Source organism: Aedes albopictus, chromosome 2 (assembly GCF_035046485.1).
Source record: "Aedes albopictus strain Foshan chromosome 2, AalbF5, whole genome shotgun sequence".
NCBI classification, from domain to species: domain Eukaryota; kingdom Metazoa; phylum Arthropoda; class Insecta; order Diptera; family Culicidae; genus Aedes; species Aedes albopictus.
In genome coordinates this window covers 160,424,957-160,445,010 of record NC_085137.1, presented here as the reverse complement: position 1 = coordinate 160,445,010, position 20,054 = coordinate 160,424,957, and the positions used below count along the sequence as shown (strand labels likewise).

Below are 20,054 nucleotides of genomic sequence, written 5' to 3'. Positions count from 1 at the left end.
TCAGGGACACTCTCGAGTCCCTTCGAATCTCGCAGAGGGTTACGGTCTTTCGTGCTTGCTATTCAACATTGCGTTAGAGGGTGTAATTATGAGAGCGGGACACGAACACGACGAAATCCGTTCAGCTGCTTGGTTTCGCCGATTATTTTGATATTATAGCTCGTAAATTTGAGACGATGGCGGAAACGTACATCCGACTACAAAATAAAGCCAGGCGTATCGGATTGGTCATTAATGTGTCGAAGACAAAGTACATGATGGCAAAGGACTCCAGGGAGGAATCAGCGTGCCCGCCATCCCGAATTTATATCGACGGTGATGAAATCGAGGCGGTTGAAGAATTTATGTACTTAGGCTCACTGGTGACCGCCGACAACGACACCAGCAGAGAAATTCAGAAAGGCATTGTGGCAGGAAATCGAACTTACTTTGGACTCCGCAGAGAACTCTACGATCGAACAAAGTTCGCCGTCACACGAAGTTAGCTATCGACAAAACGCTGATTAGACCGGTAGTCCTCTGTGGACACGAAGCATGGACCATACGCGTAGAGGACCAACATACCCTTGGAGTTTTCGAACGGAAGGTGTTGCGTATCATCTATGGCGGAGTGCAGATGGAAGACGAGACTTGGAGAAAGCGAATGAATCATAAGCTGCATCAACTGCTGAGAACACCAACCATCGTTCACACCGCGAAAATCGGTAGGCTACGGTGGGCGGGTCACGTCATCAGGATGTCGGGTAGCAAATGGTTCTCGAGAATCATCCGACCGGTACAAGAAGACGTGGTGCGCAGCGAGCTAGGTGGGTCGATCAAGTAGAGGTCGATATGCGAACCCTTCGCAGAGTGGGGAACTGGAGATACACAGCCATGGACCGAGTAGAATGGAGACAACTCCTATGTACAACAGAGGTTACTCAGGCCTTAGTCTGACCGGTAAGGTAAAGCTGTTACCGAAAAAAAATATACGCACCATATGCTGCTATCGTTCGGCAGCTCAAAATTTATGATTGTGAAATATAGTATCTACCTCTCGGAGTTGCTTAGAGGTTCCTTCTGAATTTCTACAAAAAAATTTCAAAGAATTTTGGAATTATTGCTGGAACCCATTCCATGATTTAGAAAGGAATCCCTCCAAAGATACCTCCAGAAATTCTCATGGATTTCCAGGATTTTTTTAAATGTTTTTCCAGGAATTCCTCTAGAAATTTCTCCAACGATTCTTTCTGAAATACAGTTTTTGCCTTTCTCGTACACCAAAGTGTACTGAAAGGCTATATGATCACTCAAAAAACGGATTTTCGATAGAAGGCTCTGAGGGTCAAGTCACATATACCAATCAACTCAGTTCGACGGATTGAGACGATGTCTGTATGTGTGTATGTATGTCTGTGTACAAAAAGGTCACTCACTTTTAAGGCACTTCCCATTGGATTTTTCGGATTATAGCTCGAATCGAACCGGAATTTTACCGCATTGTTTGCTATTAAAAATGGTCCGGATCGGTCAAGGCGTTCCGGAGTTATGGCCATTTGAGTGATCCGAACCAGCACCGGTAGAACTGGCCACATATAAAACTGAACCAAGTCCCCGATCAAGCCTCATCATGCGACACATCAAACTGCGGCGATTTTTGTAACCTTCAGTATGGTTGACAACTTTGTGCGGATATTAACACAGGAGACCAAAAATTCTACGATGACGGTCCAAAATTAAAGATTACGGCTGTATAATGGAGTTTTTGGCTCTAAAACCATGCAATAAGGGTATATTTTGTATGGGCAAGATGTCCGGAGTCCAGTGAATCAAAATTCATCCATCGCGCAACAATAACGACAATGTCGCAACCTGAATTTGTTGCGACATTCTACCCAATGCGACATAGGCTTGTCCCAACTTGAAAAAAATGGGATAAAGATCATGCAGCACGAGTTTAAAGATTTTTAAGCCATGCATTGTGATTTTTGGACGGAAACTTCGAGTCGGTAAACACTGCAACGCTGCTGAAGATGTATCATCAAAAAGTTTCGATTTTGGGTTGATTATTCACGAGTTGAAAAGTACGCAACGAATTCAGCTTCGTTTTTGTCTGCAACAAAAAAATTCGGGATCATGTCATTATCTGTTACCAGTTTGTTTCTTATTTTGGGCCTCTTTTGTCTGAAAATTCTCTTCACTGCCGGAGTCCAAAAATAGTGACCTCAATATCCAAGATGGCGGCTCCAAAGGCAAGATGGCGGTTGTAAAGTGGAGTTTTTGGCTCTAAAACCATGTAATATGGTTATAATTTGTATGGGGAAGGTGTCCGGAGTCCAAAAATGGCAACCTGAATATCCAAGATAGTGGTCTAAAATCCAAAATGGCGACTCCAAATTCAAAATGGCGGCTGTATAATGGAGTTTTAAGCCCTAAACCATGCAATATGGGTATATTTTGTATAGGGAAGATGTTTGGAGTCCAATAATGGCGACCATAATATCCAAGATGGCGGTCTAAAATCCAAGATGGCACCTCCAATTCAAGATGGCGGCAGTTTAATGGAGTTTAAGGCTTAAAACCATGTAACATGGGTATATTTTGTATGGGGAAGATGTCTGGAGTCCATAATGGTTACCTCAAGCTTCGGCAAATTCGATGAATAAACTCCGTGTAGCCTTGAATGCCTGTGTGAGATATGTTTTCAATCTTAGGCGTTTCGACCATGTTTCACACTTGCAATGTAAATTAATAGGATGTTCTTTCGAAAACTTTGCCAAACTTCGAGCATGTTTAATAATTCATAGCATTATAGCACATAAAGAACCTCGTTATTTACACAGTAAATTGACTTTTAGTAGAAGTGGGAGATGTATTAAATTTATCTTGCCTCGGCACCTATCGTCCAAGTATGGAAATTCCTTTTTTGTAAGAGGTGTTGCGTATTGGAACTCGTTACCAAATGAACTAACTGTTGAATCATCAGGGATGGGATTTAGACGGAAATGTTTTGAGCACTTTAGTTAAAAGATACTTATTATGTTATTATACAAGACAACTTAACTAAGCTATGATTATGTAAGGTCGAATGTTAATAGTTGCACTTATTCTACACAAAATCATTGTAACATAAAAAAGACGTTAGGTCTTAAGTTACTTGTTTGAATAAATAAAATGAAAATGAAATGAATGAAATGGTGATCTGAGTATCCAAGATGGTGGTCTAAAATCCAAGATGACGGCTCCAAATTCAAGATGGCGGTTGTTTAGTGGAGTTTTTGGCTCTAAAACCATGCAATATGGGTATATTTTGTATGGGCAAGATGTCCGGAGTCCAAAAATGATGACCTCAATATCCAAGATGGCGGTCTAAAATCCAATATGGCGGCTCCAAAGGCAAGATGGCGGTTGTAAAGTGGAGTTTTTGGCTCTAAAACCATGCAATATGGTTATAGTTTGCATGGGGAAGGTGTCCGAAGTCCAAAAATGGCAACCTGAATATCCAAGATTGTGGTCTAAAATCCAAAATGGCGGCTCCAAATTCAAGATGGCAGCTGTATAACGGAGTTTTAGGCCCTAAAATCATGCAATATTTGTATTTTGTATGGGGAAAATGTTTGGAGTCCGAAAATGGCGGCCTGAATATCCAATATAGCGGTCTAAAATTCAAGATGGCGGCTTCAAATTGAAGATGGAGGCTGTTTAATGGAGTTTCAGGCCTTAAAACTATGAAAAATGGGTATATTTGGTATAAGGAAGATATCCGGAGTCCAAAAATGACGACCACAATTTCCTAGAGGGCGATCTAAAATCCAAAACGGCGGCTCCAAATTCAAGACGGCGGCTGTTTAAAGCAGTTTTAAACCCTAAATGCATGTAATATGGGTATATTTGGTACAAGGGAGATGTCTGGAGTCCAAAAATGGCGACCGCAATATGCAAAATGGTGGCCCAAACACCAAGGTGGCTGCTTCAGGATGGTGGCTGTTTAATGGCGTTTTATGCTCTAAATCCATGTCATATGGGTTTATTTGATATAGGGACGAATTCTAGATTGAGCAAGGCTGCTCATTGCTTTTTCGCCCGACACGAATGCTCACTTTTGGGTAAAATGTCGTAAATAAATAATAATAATAACTGCTTCTTCAGCTTTGGTTGTTGTTTAGATGACGAGATTCGTGCTTTCGATATTTGCAAGGCAGCCATTGTGACAGCCATCTTTGGATTCGCTCATATATGTCATTAAGAGTTTGAGGCTCAAACATCAAAGCCACATAAACGATATGATTTCTGGTGCCATGTAATGGATTTTTGTTCAACGTATGAAAGTGCGATATTTATCAACATGTCACTTGAGTTTTGTTGAAATGTGTTTTCGAAGGCCCGAGAAAGGCGCCATCACCGCTAGGTGGATTAATTAGGGTTTTTACCTTGTAGGAATGCTTCCTTAAACTTTTGTAAGAGCTTCGTGAGGTTCCTTTCTGGAATTCCTTCGGAGATTCTCTCCAATATTAGTTTAGAAATACCTCTAGAAAGTTCTCACGAGATATGTCTAAGAAGTTCTTTAAACATTCCTCCAGGGCTTGCACCACAAACTTCTCTTGAAATTCATTGAGACCTTCCTAAGGGCTTCTCACAGAAAATTTTCCGAAGACCCTCACGAAATAGCTTCAGAGATTCTTTTAGAAATCCCTTCCACATTTTTTTTTGTCGTTTCTCCAGGAATATCTCAAGGAATTCTTCATGGAATAATTGCAGAACAATCTCCACATTTCCAGGCAATCCGATTCGAAGGAATCTCTTACTTCCAAAATACTTCCAAATTTGTTTCAAATTTGAATTCCCTCCAAAAATTCCTTTGGCGAGTGTTTAAGAAAATGTTGCAGGGATTTTTGTCCACTTATAACGTCAGATATTTAGCAAGAAATTATTCTAAGGACAAACTTTTTGAAATCTCTGTTCAACATTGCATCAGAACTTCAAATGCAGAAATCTCAAGAAGTAATCTTCTGACACTAGTGCAATTTTTATTTTGACCGTGCTCTTTTGTAATAAACTTAGAATAAGAATCTCGTTGGTCCTTCGCACGTTGGTTTAGTTTTTAATGAGATTTGTGTAAAAGTCGGCCGTTGTTGTGACCATCTTGGGATTCTTACGAACTTGTCCTTAAGAATTCCTCCAGATGTGTCTCCAGCGGTTCTTCATGCTTCAAAATGTCCTCCATGAATCCTTTCCCTTCCCTTCAAGAACTTCTCCAATATCTTTGTCTGCAGTTTCTGCTTGGATTCCTGCAGAAATTATTTCAAGGATTCCTCCAGAAATCATTCTGAAATTTACTTCAGAAATTGCTCAAGAATGTCCTTTAGAAATCTCTTCAACGATTTTCAAAGAAACTCCACCAGGATTTTTTCCTAGAATTCCTTAAAAAGTTTCTCATAAAATAATTCTAGGAATTGCTCTGGATCTAGAGCTATCTCAAGTAGTGCCTCCAGAAACTGTTCCAAAGAATGCTTCAGATTTTCTCATAAAATTCTTCTATGAACTCCTCTAGAGCCTTCTCAAGGAGTTCCTCCAGGTATTCCTTAGAGGATTCTGCAGAAACTTCTCCACAGATTACTTCATAAATTGCTTCAGGGAATTTTATTCAGGCTCTTCTGGAAATTTTCCTAAAACATTTTTTAGAGTCTCCATAGGTATCTCTAGGAATTCCTTTATCCTTGAAATATTTCTTCAATATGTTTTGTGTGATTTCATGAAGCACTTCTGTAAAACCTGTGAAGGAATAAAAAAAATCCTGGAGTAATCTCTGAAGTAGTCCCTGGAGATATTTCTTAAAGAACCGCAGAAGCAGTACCAAAAAGAAGCCATCTTGAAATTTATTAGGGGGCCTCCATTAAGTACGTCACGCCAAAATAGGGAATTTTCGATACCCCTGCCCCTCCCCATATTGTACAGGTTTTTCCTATACTTAATACATTGCTTGTCACACTTTCACAAACATCCCCTCCCCCTTAGGACCGTGACGTACTTAATGGATGGGGCCTTAGTAACCTCTTACCCCTGGAATTGTGCAAGGTATTATTCTTGGAGGAGCCCTGGAAGAATTTTAGAATAATTCACTTAAGATTTTTTGAAAAATCTCTAGATGAATTTCTGAAGAAAAAAGAATCCATGAAAGAATTTATGATTAAATCCTTTGCTAACACTCAAAAAAATGTTCCTCAAACTCCTTAAGAAGTCTTTTTAAATATTTCTGGAGGAATTTCAGAAGAAGTTTCAGAAAGAATCCGTGGAGGAATGTCTAAAAGAATCATTGAAGGATTTTTTGAATAAAGATTTTGACTAATATCTGTAGAAATCTTTGGAAAAAATCTTCAAGAATCCCTGGGGGAATATCTGAAGAATCATTGGGAAATTGTCGAAGAAATCCAGAAGATGTTGCTAACGAAATTCATCGAGTAATAACTGAAAAACCTGCATGTGAAATTCCTTTAGGAATTTTTTAAGAAATATTTAGAGAATTTCGTGCACGACGACATAGATGATTTATCATCTTATGGATTTAATAAAGTATTCTAGTGACGAATATGGCTTAATGATAAGTTCAAACAAAACAACTTCGTTTAACCTTTTGAAGACGGAATTTTCACTTATTCTGGATGCAACCTCGCTAGTCCAGAACACGTGTGTTATAGTCGATTGACTCGGCTGGGCACATGTGACCCATCCTTGCCCAAAGTGTGAGTGCAAGTTCTTCTTCTTCTTTATGGCTCGACGTTCAACCTAGTGTTCTTTGAGCACTACCATAGTTATTAATTGAAGAGCTTTCTTTGCCTGCCATTGCATGAATTTGTATATTGTGAAGCAAGCACAGTGATACACTATGCCCAGAGAGTTGAAAAAATTTTCCCGACCGGAACGGTAATCAAAGACCCGCAAGTGAGTGCAAGTGTGTGCGGTTTTTATATGAAAATGAGCTGCACTGTGCACACTTCCAGTGCGGAATGTCATCTCTGGCCCAAAGGTTTAAATAGGTGTTGAGACATGTTTTACCATACTGCAGTAGTACAGGGAAAAATCTGGCACTACCCGGCACTTTGAAAGGTTGAAAGAAATCGATCGTCACATTAAGGACAGACTTGTTAGAATCCCAAAATGGCCGCCACCATGGCCGACTTTGCTACCTACTCACGAATTCGAGGGCACAAATCTCTTCGTAAACAAAACCAGCGCACCTGATCTTCTTATTTTAAGCTTATTACGAGTGAGCAAGAACAGAATAATGAAATGCAATGTTGTGTGAAGCTTGCTTCTTAAGATTTGTGCGTTCAAAGTTCTGATGCACTGTTGAAGCGGGATTTTAAGACGTTTGTCCTTAAAACTGTTGTTTAATAATAATTTGATCGGCCAGAATTCATACATCACCTGTAACTCAGTTTATTCATTATCGTAGTTAATGATACTGATGTTTCTGGCCTTCAGCGAAAACAACAATAGAACACGGAAAGTGTGTTTTCATTATTATTTCTAAGATTTTATCTTTTACAATCAAACAACAATCGGAGTACTTTCAATGTTTTCACATGTGTGTCTCAAACTTATCCTCTTTGAGCTTCAAATTTTCCTGTTATAAATCATTATAAGAAACTTCGCCTATTGTTCCAATTGTAGTGTTCGTTAGCCCGGTTTAACAACATCCAAGTTCAATGCCATAGTTTCTTGCAAGCTATCATTTCACCAATGGACAACTCCATTTGAAGAGCATTTCTTTGGTGTTTAACTGCTATGAAAAGCTTGTTTAATTTAGCTCGAAAGCGTCTTGTTCAAGTTTATGACGAGAACTTGGATTTTCGTATTAGTTATTCGATTACTGATAAAAGTTTTGAGGAGCAGATCTCCCAGTTAATGATTATTTTGTTTTCCCAGGGATTCTAAGGACGATTCATAAAAAAAACCGACTAGGATCACAAACTAAGTAGTAAAAAAATACTGAAAGTTTCCAACCACTTTTCATCAGCTGCTATGGTAAAACTTAGGGGTTCTTAAAGAAAATCTAAGGCTTTCGCACAGCTATGATGCAAAACAAATTATTTAATTCGTTAATCAATAGAATTGTTAATTGATCTTGATTAACAATGTAGACTCCCTGAGCTAGTTCTATTCAATCTTTTTTCGCTGGGACAGTACTGTCAGTAAGGAATATTGAGCAGATCGGTAAAGACTTGCAGCTCCAATATTAAATAAACGATATCAGCTAAAGAAGCAATTCAGACGAAACATAATCTTCCAATACAGCTTATCAAGCAATACCGAAACGCAAGCAATCAAGCAATCATCCCGTTTCAACAGAAATCGATATTCCATCCTCCAAACCAAACAAATCGTCCCAATCATCCTCCCACTAAACCCATCCCCTATCATCCCCCGTTCCACTTACCTTGGTTTCAGCGATTTTTTCATATCCAAATCACCCCCTCCGCCTCCCGCCGACAGCAGCGACGACGAGGAAGAGGATGACAGCGACGAGGAAGATAACAACCCCGAGGCCGAGCCCGCTGAGGCCGAACCGAGTCCTGCGAATCCGCCAAACACTCCGCCACTTGCCGCCGAAGCTGCTGCAAGAGCGCTGAATGAATGCAGATTCCGGCTGCTGCTGCTGCTACTGCTACTCTTCTTGTTGCTGCTACTTTTCATTGCTCATTGTGCACACACACTACATGTTACAGCAACGACGACGTCGACGATGATGGAAAGTGAGCCTTTCCGTACTTGATTACCAACATGCTTCTTCTTTTTTTCTTCCTTGCACTAGCATCTCACTATTTCACTCTTTTTTTTTTCTTTACTGCACCATGGGTGGTATGCACTTGCACTTACACTACGGAGCGGCTTATTTCCCCACTGGAAGTTTGATTGTTTGCTCTGTAACTTAACAAAACTTGCAATGGATTTTCATGTGCACCGACAAGCTTCTACCTATATCTATACCGTGCTCCACCGACAACGGAGATTACGGGTCGATATTTCCCAACGACTCCCCGAGAAACGGAGCAGCAGTTTGCCATAAATTTTCCGGTGCACACAATTTTCTTATTTATTCTTCTCTTACTTCTTGCACTTTTCACTGCGCCCGAACAGATTGCCACGTGATTCTTCCACTGAAATCATCTGATCTAGTTTCAAAACAAATAAAAAACTACTCAAAATGAGAAAAAAAACACCGACAAATAATCACAACTGTAAGTACGAATAACCCGCGTTTCGCGAAACCGACCGCCCTCTCAGCTGTTGCCACCCACACGACAGTAGTTGTAGTGGTAATGGGGGTAATTGTTGCCGCCGAATGATGATGGCGCTACCAATTGTTGCTGCCGTTGAGGCGGTGGTGTGGGTGGTGATTGCCGTTGTAACTGGTCGCGGTTGTCGTGTGTCGTCGCACTACTAGCATCCGAACCGGTGTTGTTGTCGTCGTCGTACCCGTCGTACAAGATGCCGACGAGTGGTGCGCATCTTGTTGCATCTCAAGTCGCGACCGGGGTTAACCACTCACTCTCGACGCGACCAGCCAGGTTGCACTCTGAAATGGGAACAGGAGAAAGAAAGGAAACCGTAAAAATAACGAGGTGAGAAGTGTGCAGTCAGTATGGTTAGGTACGTCCTAGTTTGTGCAGTCACAGTCACAGGCTGTGACCATAGTGGGTAAGGTGAGATGCGATCGGATGCGATAAGTTATGAGATGAGAAGAGGGAAGTTTGATAGGCCATAGTGCATGAGGTTTTCAATGAGGGTGCGCATGTTGTTTTCACATCCTTTTTCGCCTATTTCGTGCGCATCAACGACTCGCGTGATTTGATCGATGAAGTCGCTTATATGTTGAAGCGCTTCTTTGGATGTGGGTAGTGAAATGATCGTTTCATCTATAAGAGCGGAAAGATAAAATGCACCCGCTTTTTGTTTTGCGCGAGCCGTTTTTTTTTTGCTATAACATAGTCAGTTTTGATCCTGTTGCAATAGCAAAAACCGACCTGATCAAAAAAAATCTGGTGTAACTGTACAAGATTGAGATTATTGAATTAATTATTTAAGAAAGAATGTATAAAATGTAATTATATACGCGTGAGCGATGTCTTTTATATACACATATTTTTACTTTCTGTACTGGGCTATCTGAGTGTTGATTTCAATTTAAAACAAAATGAGACTGTTATACTGAATTTACATTTTGTAGACTACTTGATTGTGCTGGTCTCGGTAAAAAGTAACACAAAATCGGCAGGTATGTATTATTTAAGGGTAAAGGTTTTTTCTATTACAAAATTTTCGGCGATATCTACGAGAAAAAATGTCTCTAATAAGTACACAAGCAATAAATTGAAATTCTTCAATAAATATGTGTAAAAGCTTTAATAAATCATGACATGTCTCTATTAATTTACAAATTGCAATTGTTATTCAAACATAACTGCCCCAAACACCGTATGCAACCAAATTCATTTGAAATTCGGAGAAAATGGATGTTGAACGGAGGAGTAAACATAGATGGTGCATCCAATTTAAAAAATGTATACGTTTTTTTGTTTCATTTTTGCATGATGTTCAATGAAATCATACTATTATTTCTCCATGTTTGAATAATATTCATAACATATTCATATTCTTACATATTCCTCGCCCAAAAATATGTACAGTGTACATTACTAAGAGTGATTAGTTAAATGACTCATTGTTGTCAGTATGAACATTTTTTTACAAACCGTAGCAACAAAAGTTGTTTTAGCCCGTAATGCGTGAAACCCATAATGTTATACATCAACCATAACCATACATACACTGAGGCGATTTTCCGTATACCTTTTATAAGTGAAACTACATAGATTTTTGCAATTTGTATTCACAAATAAATATTATATGAGAGAGAAATAAAAATTATACCGTGTATCACTTATGACAGTTATGTTTCAAATCTAATAGAAACTATTAATGACGATTCATGAAATTTATGTGTGAGGTTTATGATTTATATTAGCCATGCAAACATAATATTTAAACGTTTTGTTCAAATGAAAGTTATAATTAATTTAATAACGTTTCTTCAATCTTGTTTTGATTAAAACAATCTGATGTAAATTGAAATATATACATATATTTTATTACGCAAATGATGCAATTTGAAGATCGTCCGGACGTACCACCCGAGACAACACCTTGAAAACAGCTTTTTACAGGGATCGGTCGCGGCAGGTCATGGTGAAGATGTTGACGTTGATTCCGTTGGCGATCAAACATCCCGTCCATATCTTCGTCGTCCCGTTGCTCATGCTGGTGCTTGGGTTGGCGGAGATGGCATTGATGGTTTTCACTGGACATCCGTAAATCCAAACATTCCAGATTTTTAGCCGCTAATTTCGGACGGTGGTCCGGCAACCGATTGAGGTTGGATCGCCAGAAGCATGAAGCACGAAAATATCGGTGTTGAAGGGGTTTTGCGCTGTCTCAAACGGTGGCACTGGCGCTTTTGATGGCTTTTCCTGCTGGCTTTTGTAACCGCTCTTATTTCCCACGGTTCTTACGATGCTTCCCTGTAAATATAGCAAAGCTAGAATTGCAAAATGTGAACGTTTATTGGAGTTACTTACCGACAGCCTTCGAAGATTTTTGGATGAAGCGCTTGTCCTTCTGCTGCCAATCAACATGGAGAGCTGTTGCCGACCGTTGCAAATGTCTTTCAATTCGTGGCTGGAAACCAAACATTATAATTATAAGTGAACCTCTATAATTTTTAACTATAACAGAGAACCTTATAATTTTTATGTTTGCACAAACATAAATATCAAAACGACTGTATACACTTCTTATTGGTCATCTGATGAAATGTAAAAAGCTTGACATAATGTTTATATTCACACACATAAAAATAATTCTCGAGGAGTCTTATGAACTGTAAAGGTGCTGACTCTATAAATTTTAAGTTTGGATTTTTTTCAGTGTACCTTGTTGAATGTTATGAGAATGATTTTTAAAATTTGGAGAAATTAATTAATATTTATAATTTTGTATTCGGTGTTCTTTGGTTTTAAGCAGTATGATTTGGATGCATGGTCAATATTCGTGTTTATTTACTCTTTTCGTTAAGGGATCTAGTTTTGCCCGACAAAGAAAAAAAACAGAACCTTTTAATCAGAATCATTTTAGCAATTAAGTTGAATGTCATAAAACCTTAAACTTTCTAACTTGCACATGAATAACATGCCCTGAACAAACGACCATATCAAACATTGATCACTTGATTTAAATCCCAAACAGAGAAAATAAAATGTTTTCTTATACCTACACATATAATATGAAAATTATGCTGTAAAAAACTTAAACGATTTGATGGAATACTATTTTATATGCAATGAAGTATGTTATTTTACATGGCGATCGATAGACAGTATGATAAATTTTTATTACGACTGGATCGTCAAAATGAAAGTCATTTGAGAAAGATTTGAGTTATGTTTAAAAACAACAACATATTAAAGCATTTTATATTATCTACTAGCATTCCCAACACATTAAATCCGCATTGCTTTACATACACAACGAGCGCAATCATAAAATCCATACCCGACAAGCGTTCTCTTGCTTTCTCTTGCGTTCACATGCGTCGAAGCAGCTCCATCGCATCTCCGCACTCATCGCAACTCATCTACTATGTGCGGTTCATGCGCTCTGCATATAGTTTCCACAGAGTGTGCTTCGACGCTTATCCGATCTCTTAACTCTTTGCATCGCACCTTACCCACTATGCGCTCAACGACAGTCAGTCGGTGCGTAGGTGATGATGACGGCGCGGTGCGCGATGGACGCGCCAAGTGTTCGTTTCGAGAGCTTTCGAGGGGCGACAAGTGTGCGACGCCGCCGTCGTCGTCGGTCGACGCTACCTACCGCGCTGGATGCCGGAACAAATGGGGTTGGGATGGGGCTTTGGGACGGTAGAATGGGTGGAAAAGCCATCGTTTAGTTGAGTGGCGGCAGAAGCACTTTTTCCGGAACGAGTGCGATCCGTATAATGGTTTAACGCGTGGGAATGGTAATTGATTTCGTCCTTGCGGAAAAAATGGGAATTTCTATAGTTAGCAAGGTGTCCAATAAACATTTTAAAATAAAATTATAAATAAGAGTAGAGCGGTATAGTAGAACAACTTTTTTCTGTTACATGTTTATAATCACAAATATGTTCTCATCGGACAAGAATTGATACGGAGTGAGGAGTGAGAAATTAGCGATCAGGATTAAGGAGTGAGCAGTGAAGAATGAAAAGTTGGGCTAAGCTGTGAGAAATAACAGCGAAAAGTGAGGAGTGTATGGCAGTGAGGAGTGATAAATGAGCATTGTGGAATGATAAATGAAAACTATAAAAGTAAAGAGTGAGAAGAGAGGAGTAAAAAATGAGTATTGAGGAGTAAACAGTGAGTAGCGAGAAATTTGAAGTGAATAATGAAGAGTGAGAAGTGACCAGTAAAGACTGAGAAATGTGGAGTGAGTAGTGGGGGAGAAGTGTGTAGAGCAAAGTGGGAAGCGAGAAGGAAAAAGAGAGAAGTGAGCAGTAAAGAGTGAGAAGTAAACTGCCGGTTGTAGCAATGTAGCATAGCTGTCCCATGTTGACAGGGATTCCCATAGAACATGGGAAAACCATGCTGCCCGCGGCAGTAAACTACGTACAAAGAATGATTAATGAAAGGTGAAGAACACCCAGATGAAGTGAGGAATGAGAATTGAGCAGAGGGGGGAATCACTCGGTATTGCTGAACGGCAAATAAAATTTCCGGGTTCCACAGTTTTCTCGGAAGCGTTTTGAAAATTTCTAGCCTTAGTTTAGGTTTGAAATTGAATGTAACCTCAGAAAAAATTGAGAGAAAGGAAGCTCTCCAGGGAAAAATCCCAGGGGAAATATTTGGCAAAATGCGAATTATATTTTTGGTAATCGTTCTTACGCCACTAAAACGAAGTTTATTATTAAACCCGTAAAAACCCGGGATCTTCTTTTGGTAGAAATGCAATATATACCTTGTTTTCAAACGTATACCTTGTAGTCTTTTTTATAGTCCAGGAAACAAATTTCCAAAATGGAGGAGAACGTGCCTCTGGTCGAAGTCTAACGCCGCGGCTCAACATCGAGCAGCTGCGTAACGTAGAATTAGCTCAAGACTACGCGAAGCAGCTACCAGTGGCCCAACCAACGGAAAAGCAGCTTGGCGCAGCTACACTTGAAGATGGCAGGAGGGACATCCGATCCGCCATAGGTAGTACCTCGGCTACAGCACTAGGCTTCGCGACTCCGAATCACAGAAACGACTGGTACGACGGCGAATGTGAGCAGTTGAAAAACGAAAAGAATGCAGCATGGGCGAGAATACTGCAACACCGTACGAGAGCGAATGAGACACGTTATAGACAGGCGCGGAACAGGCAGAGCTCAGTCTTCCAGATGAAGAAGCGCCAGCAGGAATAACGTAGCAGGGACAGTTGTACCGCGCTAAGGACACACGAAAGTTCTACAAAAAGCTGAACCGCTCGCGCAGAGGCTTTGTGCCACAAGCCGACATGTGCCGAGATAATCACGGGAATATCCTCACGAGCGAGCGTGAGGTGGTCGAAAGGAGGCGGCAGCATTACGATGAGCACCTCAATGGGGACGTTGCAAACACCGAAGGTGGCGTGGTATCAGATCTAGGAGTACGTGCGCAGGACGAAATATTTCCAGCCCCTAACCTCCAAGAGATTGAAGAGGAGAATAGCCGATTGAAAAACAACAAAGCCGTTGGAGCAGATCAACTACCAAGCTAGTTACTAAAATACTAGTGTTCGTGGGGCAATATTAGGCTGGATTCATGGGTGAACGCGCTACAACGGACAAGATGTTCGCCATCCGCCAGTTGTTTCAGAAATGCCGCGAATACAACGTGCCCACACTTCACTTCTTCATCGATTTCAAACCGGCGTATGATAAAATCGATCGAGAACAGCTATGGCAGATTATGTACGAATACGGATTCCCGGATAAACTTATACGATCAAGGCGACGATGGATCGAGTGATGTGCGTAGTTCGAGTATCAGGGACACTCTCGAATCCCTTCAAATCTCGCAGAGGGTTACGGCAAGGTGACGGTCTTTCGTGCTTGCTGTTCAACATTCCGTTAGAGGTTGTAATAAGGAGAGCGGGGATAAACACGAGTGTTACGATTTTCACGAAGTCCTTTCAGCTGCTTGGTTTCACTGATGATATTGATATTTGAGACGATGGCGGAAACGTACATCCGACTAAAGAGTGAAGCCATGCGAATCGGATTAGTCATTAATGTGTCCTTATGAGCACCTCAATGGCGACGTTGCAAGTACCGAAGGTGGCGTGGTAACAGATCTAGGACGAAAGACTTCCGGTTCCTGACCTCCAAGAGATTGAGGAGGAGGTTGGCCGGGTGAAAAACAACAAAGCCGCTGGAGCAGATCAACTACCAAGCGAGCTTCTAAAATACGGCGGAGAAGCACTGGTGAGAGCACTACACTGGGTAATTACCAAGATTTGGGAGGAGGAAGTATTACCGGAGGAATGGATGGAAGGTATCGTGTGTCCCATCTACAAAAAGGGCCACAAGTTGGATTGCGGGAACTACCGCGCGAATCACACTACTGAGCGCTGCCTACAAGGTACTCTCCCAAATTTTATGCCGCCGTCTATCACCGATTGCAAGAGAGTTCGTGGGGCAATATCAGGCTGGATTCATGGGTGCACGCGCTACAACGGATCAGATGTTCGCCATCCGCCAGGTGTTGCAAAAATGCCGCGAATACAACGTGCCCACACATCACTTGTTCATCGATTTCAAATCGGCGTATGATACATACAATCGATCGAGAACAGCTATGACAGATTATGCACGAATACGGATTCCCGGATAAACGGATACGATTGATCAAGGCATCGATGGATCGAGTGATGTGCGTAGTTCGAGTATCAGGGACACTCTCGAGTTCCTTCGAATCTCGCTGAGGGTTACGGCAAGGTGACTGTCTTTCGTGCTTGCTGTTCAACATTCCGTTAGAGGTTGTAATAAGGAGAGCGGGGATTAACACGAGTGGTACGATTTTCACGAAGTCCGCTTCGTGAGACGATGGCGGAAACGTACATCCGACTAAAGAGTGAAGCCAGGCGAATCGGATTAGTCATTAATGTGTCGAGGACAAAGTACATGATGGCAAAGGGCTCCAGGGAGGAATCACCGCGCCCGCCACCCCGAATTTATATCGACGCGACGGTGATGAAATCGAGGCGGTTGAAGAATTCGTGTACTTGGGCTCACTGGTGACCGCCGACAACGACACCAGCAGAGAAATTCAGAGGCGCATTGTGGCAGGAAATCGTGCTTACTTTGGACTCCGCAAAACTCTACGATTGAATAAAGTTCGCCGTAACACGAAGTTAACTATCTACAAAACATTGATAAGACCGGTCGTCCTCTATGGGTACGAAACATGGACCCTACGTGCAGAGGACCAACGCGCCCTTGGAGTTTTCGAACGGAAGGTGTTGCGCACCATCTACGGCTGAGTGCAGATGGAAGACGGGACTTGGAGAAGGTGATTGAACCACGAGCTGCATCAACTGCTAAGAGAACCAACCATCGTCAATACCGCGAAAATCGGGAGGCTACGGTGGGCGGGTCACGTCATCAGGATGTCGGATAGCAACCGACTAAAATGGTTCTCGAGAGTCATCCGACCGGTACAAGAAGACGTGGAGCGCAGCGAGCTAGGTGGGACGATCAAGTGGAGGACGATCTACGTACAGCAGAGGGCACTCAGGCCTTATGTAGTCTAACCGGTAAATAATTAGGAGTGAACAGTGAAGAATGAAAAGTTGGGGTAAGCTGTGAGGAGTAAACACTGAAGAGTCTGGGGCAGAGAAGAGTGTGAAATGAGCATTGTGGGATGATAAATGAAAAAATAAAAAGTGAAATAGAAGAGGAGTGAGAAGAGAGGAGTAAGGTATGAGTAGTGAGGGAGGAGTGAGGAACGAGGAGTGAGAAGTGAGGAATGAGAAGTCAAAAATGGGGAGTGAGAAGTGAGCAATAAAAACTGAGCAATGTGGAGTAAGTAGTAATAAGAGAAGTGCATAGAGCAAAGTGAGAAGCGAGGAGAAAAAATGGAGAAGTGAGCAGTTAAGTGATAAGTAAATTACATAATATGTAATTTAATATTATAAGGAATGAGAAGAGAGAAGTGAAGATTGAGGAGTATGATGAGGTGAGGAATGATAATTGAGCAGGGAAGCCACTCAGAATGGCAAAAAAATTGCCGGTTCTCCCAGTTTCCCGGAAGCTGTTCGAAAATTTCTTTTATTCTAAGTTAAGATTTGAAATTTAATGTAAACTTCTCAGGAAAATTTGAGGAAAATAATGCTCACCAGGGAAAAGTTAAAGAGAAGTATCTTACAACACCTGGCTTAATCCAAGTTACATTTTTGATAGTCGTTCTTACGACACTGATACGGAATACATTATTTACAATAAACACCCGAGACGATCTTCTTTTGGTAGAAATGCAACATCTTCTTTGTTTTTTTTAACGTTTTTGACTCTTGGCATGTTATGCATTACTACTCATCATGATCTGTTAAAGTCAGTGGCGTCTCGTAACCTCATTTTTTACCTGTTCAACGACCCTAAAACTTGCATTTGCAGAAAATTCAGGATCAGAATCAAATTGAAAATGGACGATAACAAATATTCTCCTCATTATCTACAAATTACAAGCTAATTTGTTGAGCAAATTCAAGAATTTACATCCGTTGAACAGGTAGTGTTGAGGTTAGGGAATCGCCACTGGTTAAAGTTTTCATTCCTGAACTATTCTAAGGCCTCCAAAGCACTTCGAAGTTTGTGTTGCAAATCTAGCACAATGATTGCTAAAAAAATGACTTTTTTTCAAAATGTGCTAGAAAAATGTATAAGCAAAATATTTTGCAAACAATTTGTTATTTTTGTTTACAAACAGCATCTATTGGTTATGCTAGAAAAATTGGCACAGGCAATAAAAGCCAGTTTTATTGAAGTTAGTGAGAATGTTGGTTACAGGAGTCCAAAACAAACGTGTTGATATATTTTTTCGATATGTTTACCGTTTTGCGCTATCTGTCTATGGAAACTATTATATATTTAGTTGCGTATAATCCTAATTTCACTTCTTCTTATTAAATAATGCTTCAAAATCATTGGGAAATAAGGATCCTATGTTACCCGAAGCGTAAAAAAAAATAAAATTTCGACTTATAATTATGTCATGCTAATCATCGTTGTGAATTCATGTCAAAACAGAATATCATCATCCCCATGATATTAACGAATGAACTAGGATATCTTCCGTGAACATTTGGTCAATTGATACAAAATTATACCAAATTTATAAGGCAAATTTTGTTACCGAAAGAAAAAAAATATGATTTAACCGATTTTTCTTAATGGTGCTGCCCTACTTGAAAGCGCCATTATAATGTGAAGTGATCACAATCACCTAAGCTTCCCATGTATTTGCATAGATATATTCGTATAAGTTTTTGGACGATTTTATCTCAATGGAACACAGAGATACACTGCAATGCATTGTATGTGTTTAGTAGACAATCATTGGAAAAAAAATGGAATTTTTCAACACCGTTTCACAACAATGGATCACGACACATGACACTCCAGTGTAAAAGAACTTCATGAAAAATGGATGAAAAAAGTCCATTGTTTTTATGCAAACGTTACTACACTGCAAAATATTTTTGCTGGTAATCAGCAAACTTTGCTGATTTTTGGCGTGCTGATTGCATTCAGCAATACAAATTACTGAGTATCAGCAATTATTTTTCAACTTGCTGAACCATCCAGCAATTTTGGCAGTTGATCAGCAAAGTTGTGCTGAAATTCAGCAAAAATGTTGCTGAAATTCAGCAATTTCTTTTGCTGATTTTCGGCGTGCTGGAAGCATTTTAAAAATTTTGGTGCGTATACTTTGAATGATCACAGAGCATAGTCTACCGTACTCAAAAAGCCTAAAAGCACCGCTAAAAAAATCATGGTACATGAATTGGGTTATCTGGGTTGATTTAGTCAACTCTTTCCTTTCCACGACTTTGAACGGCTATTTATATGCCAAAAAAGCATGTCCATAAGAAGTGCTTGAACAAAAGTTATTTTAAGCTGTAAATCAATAGTTTTTTGTTTGTTTGTCAATAATTCTACTATTGAGACAAGTAGATAGTAGTTGGGTTAACCTTAACAGGTTACAATCAAATCATATTTGACAAATTATTGCATCGTATTCATCTAATTCCGTTTGTCCCGAATTCGTCGAAAATCGATGGTGCTCTAGTACAACTATGCCGGGATGAACCTGCCTACGGCAGAAAACCCACGAATAAAGAGATAAAAAAAATAGTACAACTATGGCAAATAGAGGGTTAAGAACTACATTCTGTTCAAGACATTTAGTCACGTTTATGACCATTAGACCTCGCAATATTACTAGCAACAATCGGTATTGTGGTAGTTGAACATTCCGTGATAATGGCCTCCAAAACACTTTGAAGTTTGGGTTACAATATCTACATGCTTAAACAGTAAATAAAGTCTATGCTGCTGATGGGGTCTCAGTGCACAACTATGTATAATGCTTTTGGTACATTCATGCGATAGTCTAGGCTATACAAACTATTCTGGAATTAGCAATTCTGTATACCTCAGCAGATTTTTATTATAGCAAATGCTAGCGGAATATAATCTACGCTTATTCTTAGAACCTACTATTGCAATTTTAATAACTTTGCTTTGTTCACTTGGTGATCTAGGTCATCCAAACTATTCTGGAGTTAAGACCTTCAAGGTCTACAAGCTCTATTATTGTTTTTCTTTTCTCTATCGGTGTAATACTTTCACAATTGCATCTGTTGTAACTTATACCATTACGAGTATCTCTTTGTGCTGCTCTTTGGGAAACTTCTGGCCAGGGACGGGAACACTCACATGAAGAGAGTTACACTCACTT

The 20,054-nt window shown here is 40.2% G+C and overlaps 1 protein-coding gene across 7 annotated transcripts in view; it reads right to left on the bottom strand.

Annotated features, from left to right (window-relative positions):
- Positions 1 to 20,054, bottom strand: part of LOC109407223 (AF4/FMR2 family member lilli) — a 312,632-nt gene that overhangs the window by 249,709 nt on the left and 42,869 nt on the right. For 5 of the 7 annotated variants that reach the window (XM_062850646.1, XM_019680218.3, XM_062850649.1 and 2 more), the window contains exon 3: positions 8,417 to 9,556. In XM_062850646.1, coding sequence (XP_062706630.1) covers positions 8,417 to 8,673 — 257 coding nt within the window. In that variant the 5' untranslated portion in view covers positions 8,674 to 9,556. The remainder of the gene's footprint in view (positions 1 to 8,416; positions 9,557 to 20,054) is intronic. The other 2 variants (XM_062850645.1, XM_062850644.1) reach the window with 1 other exon arrangement.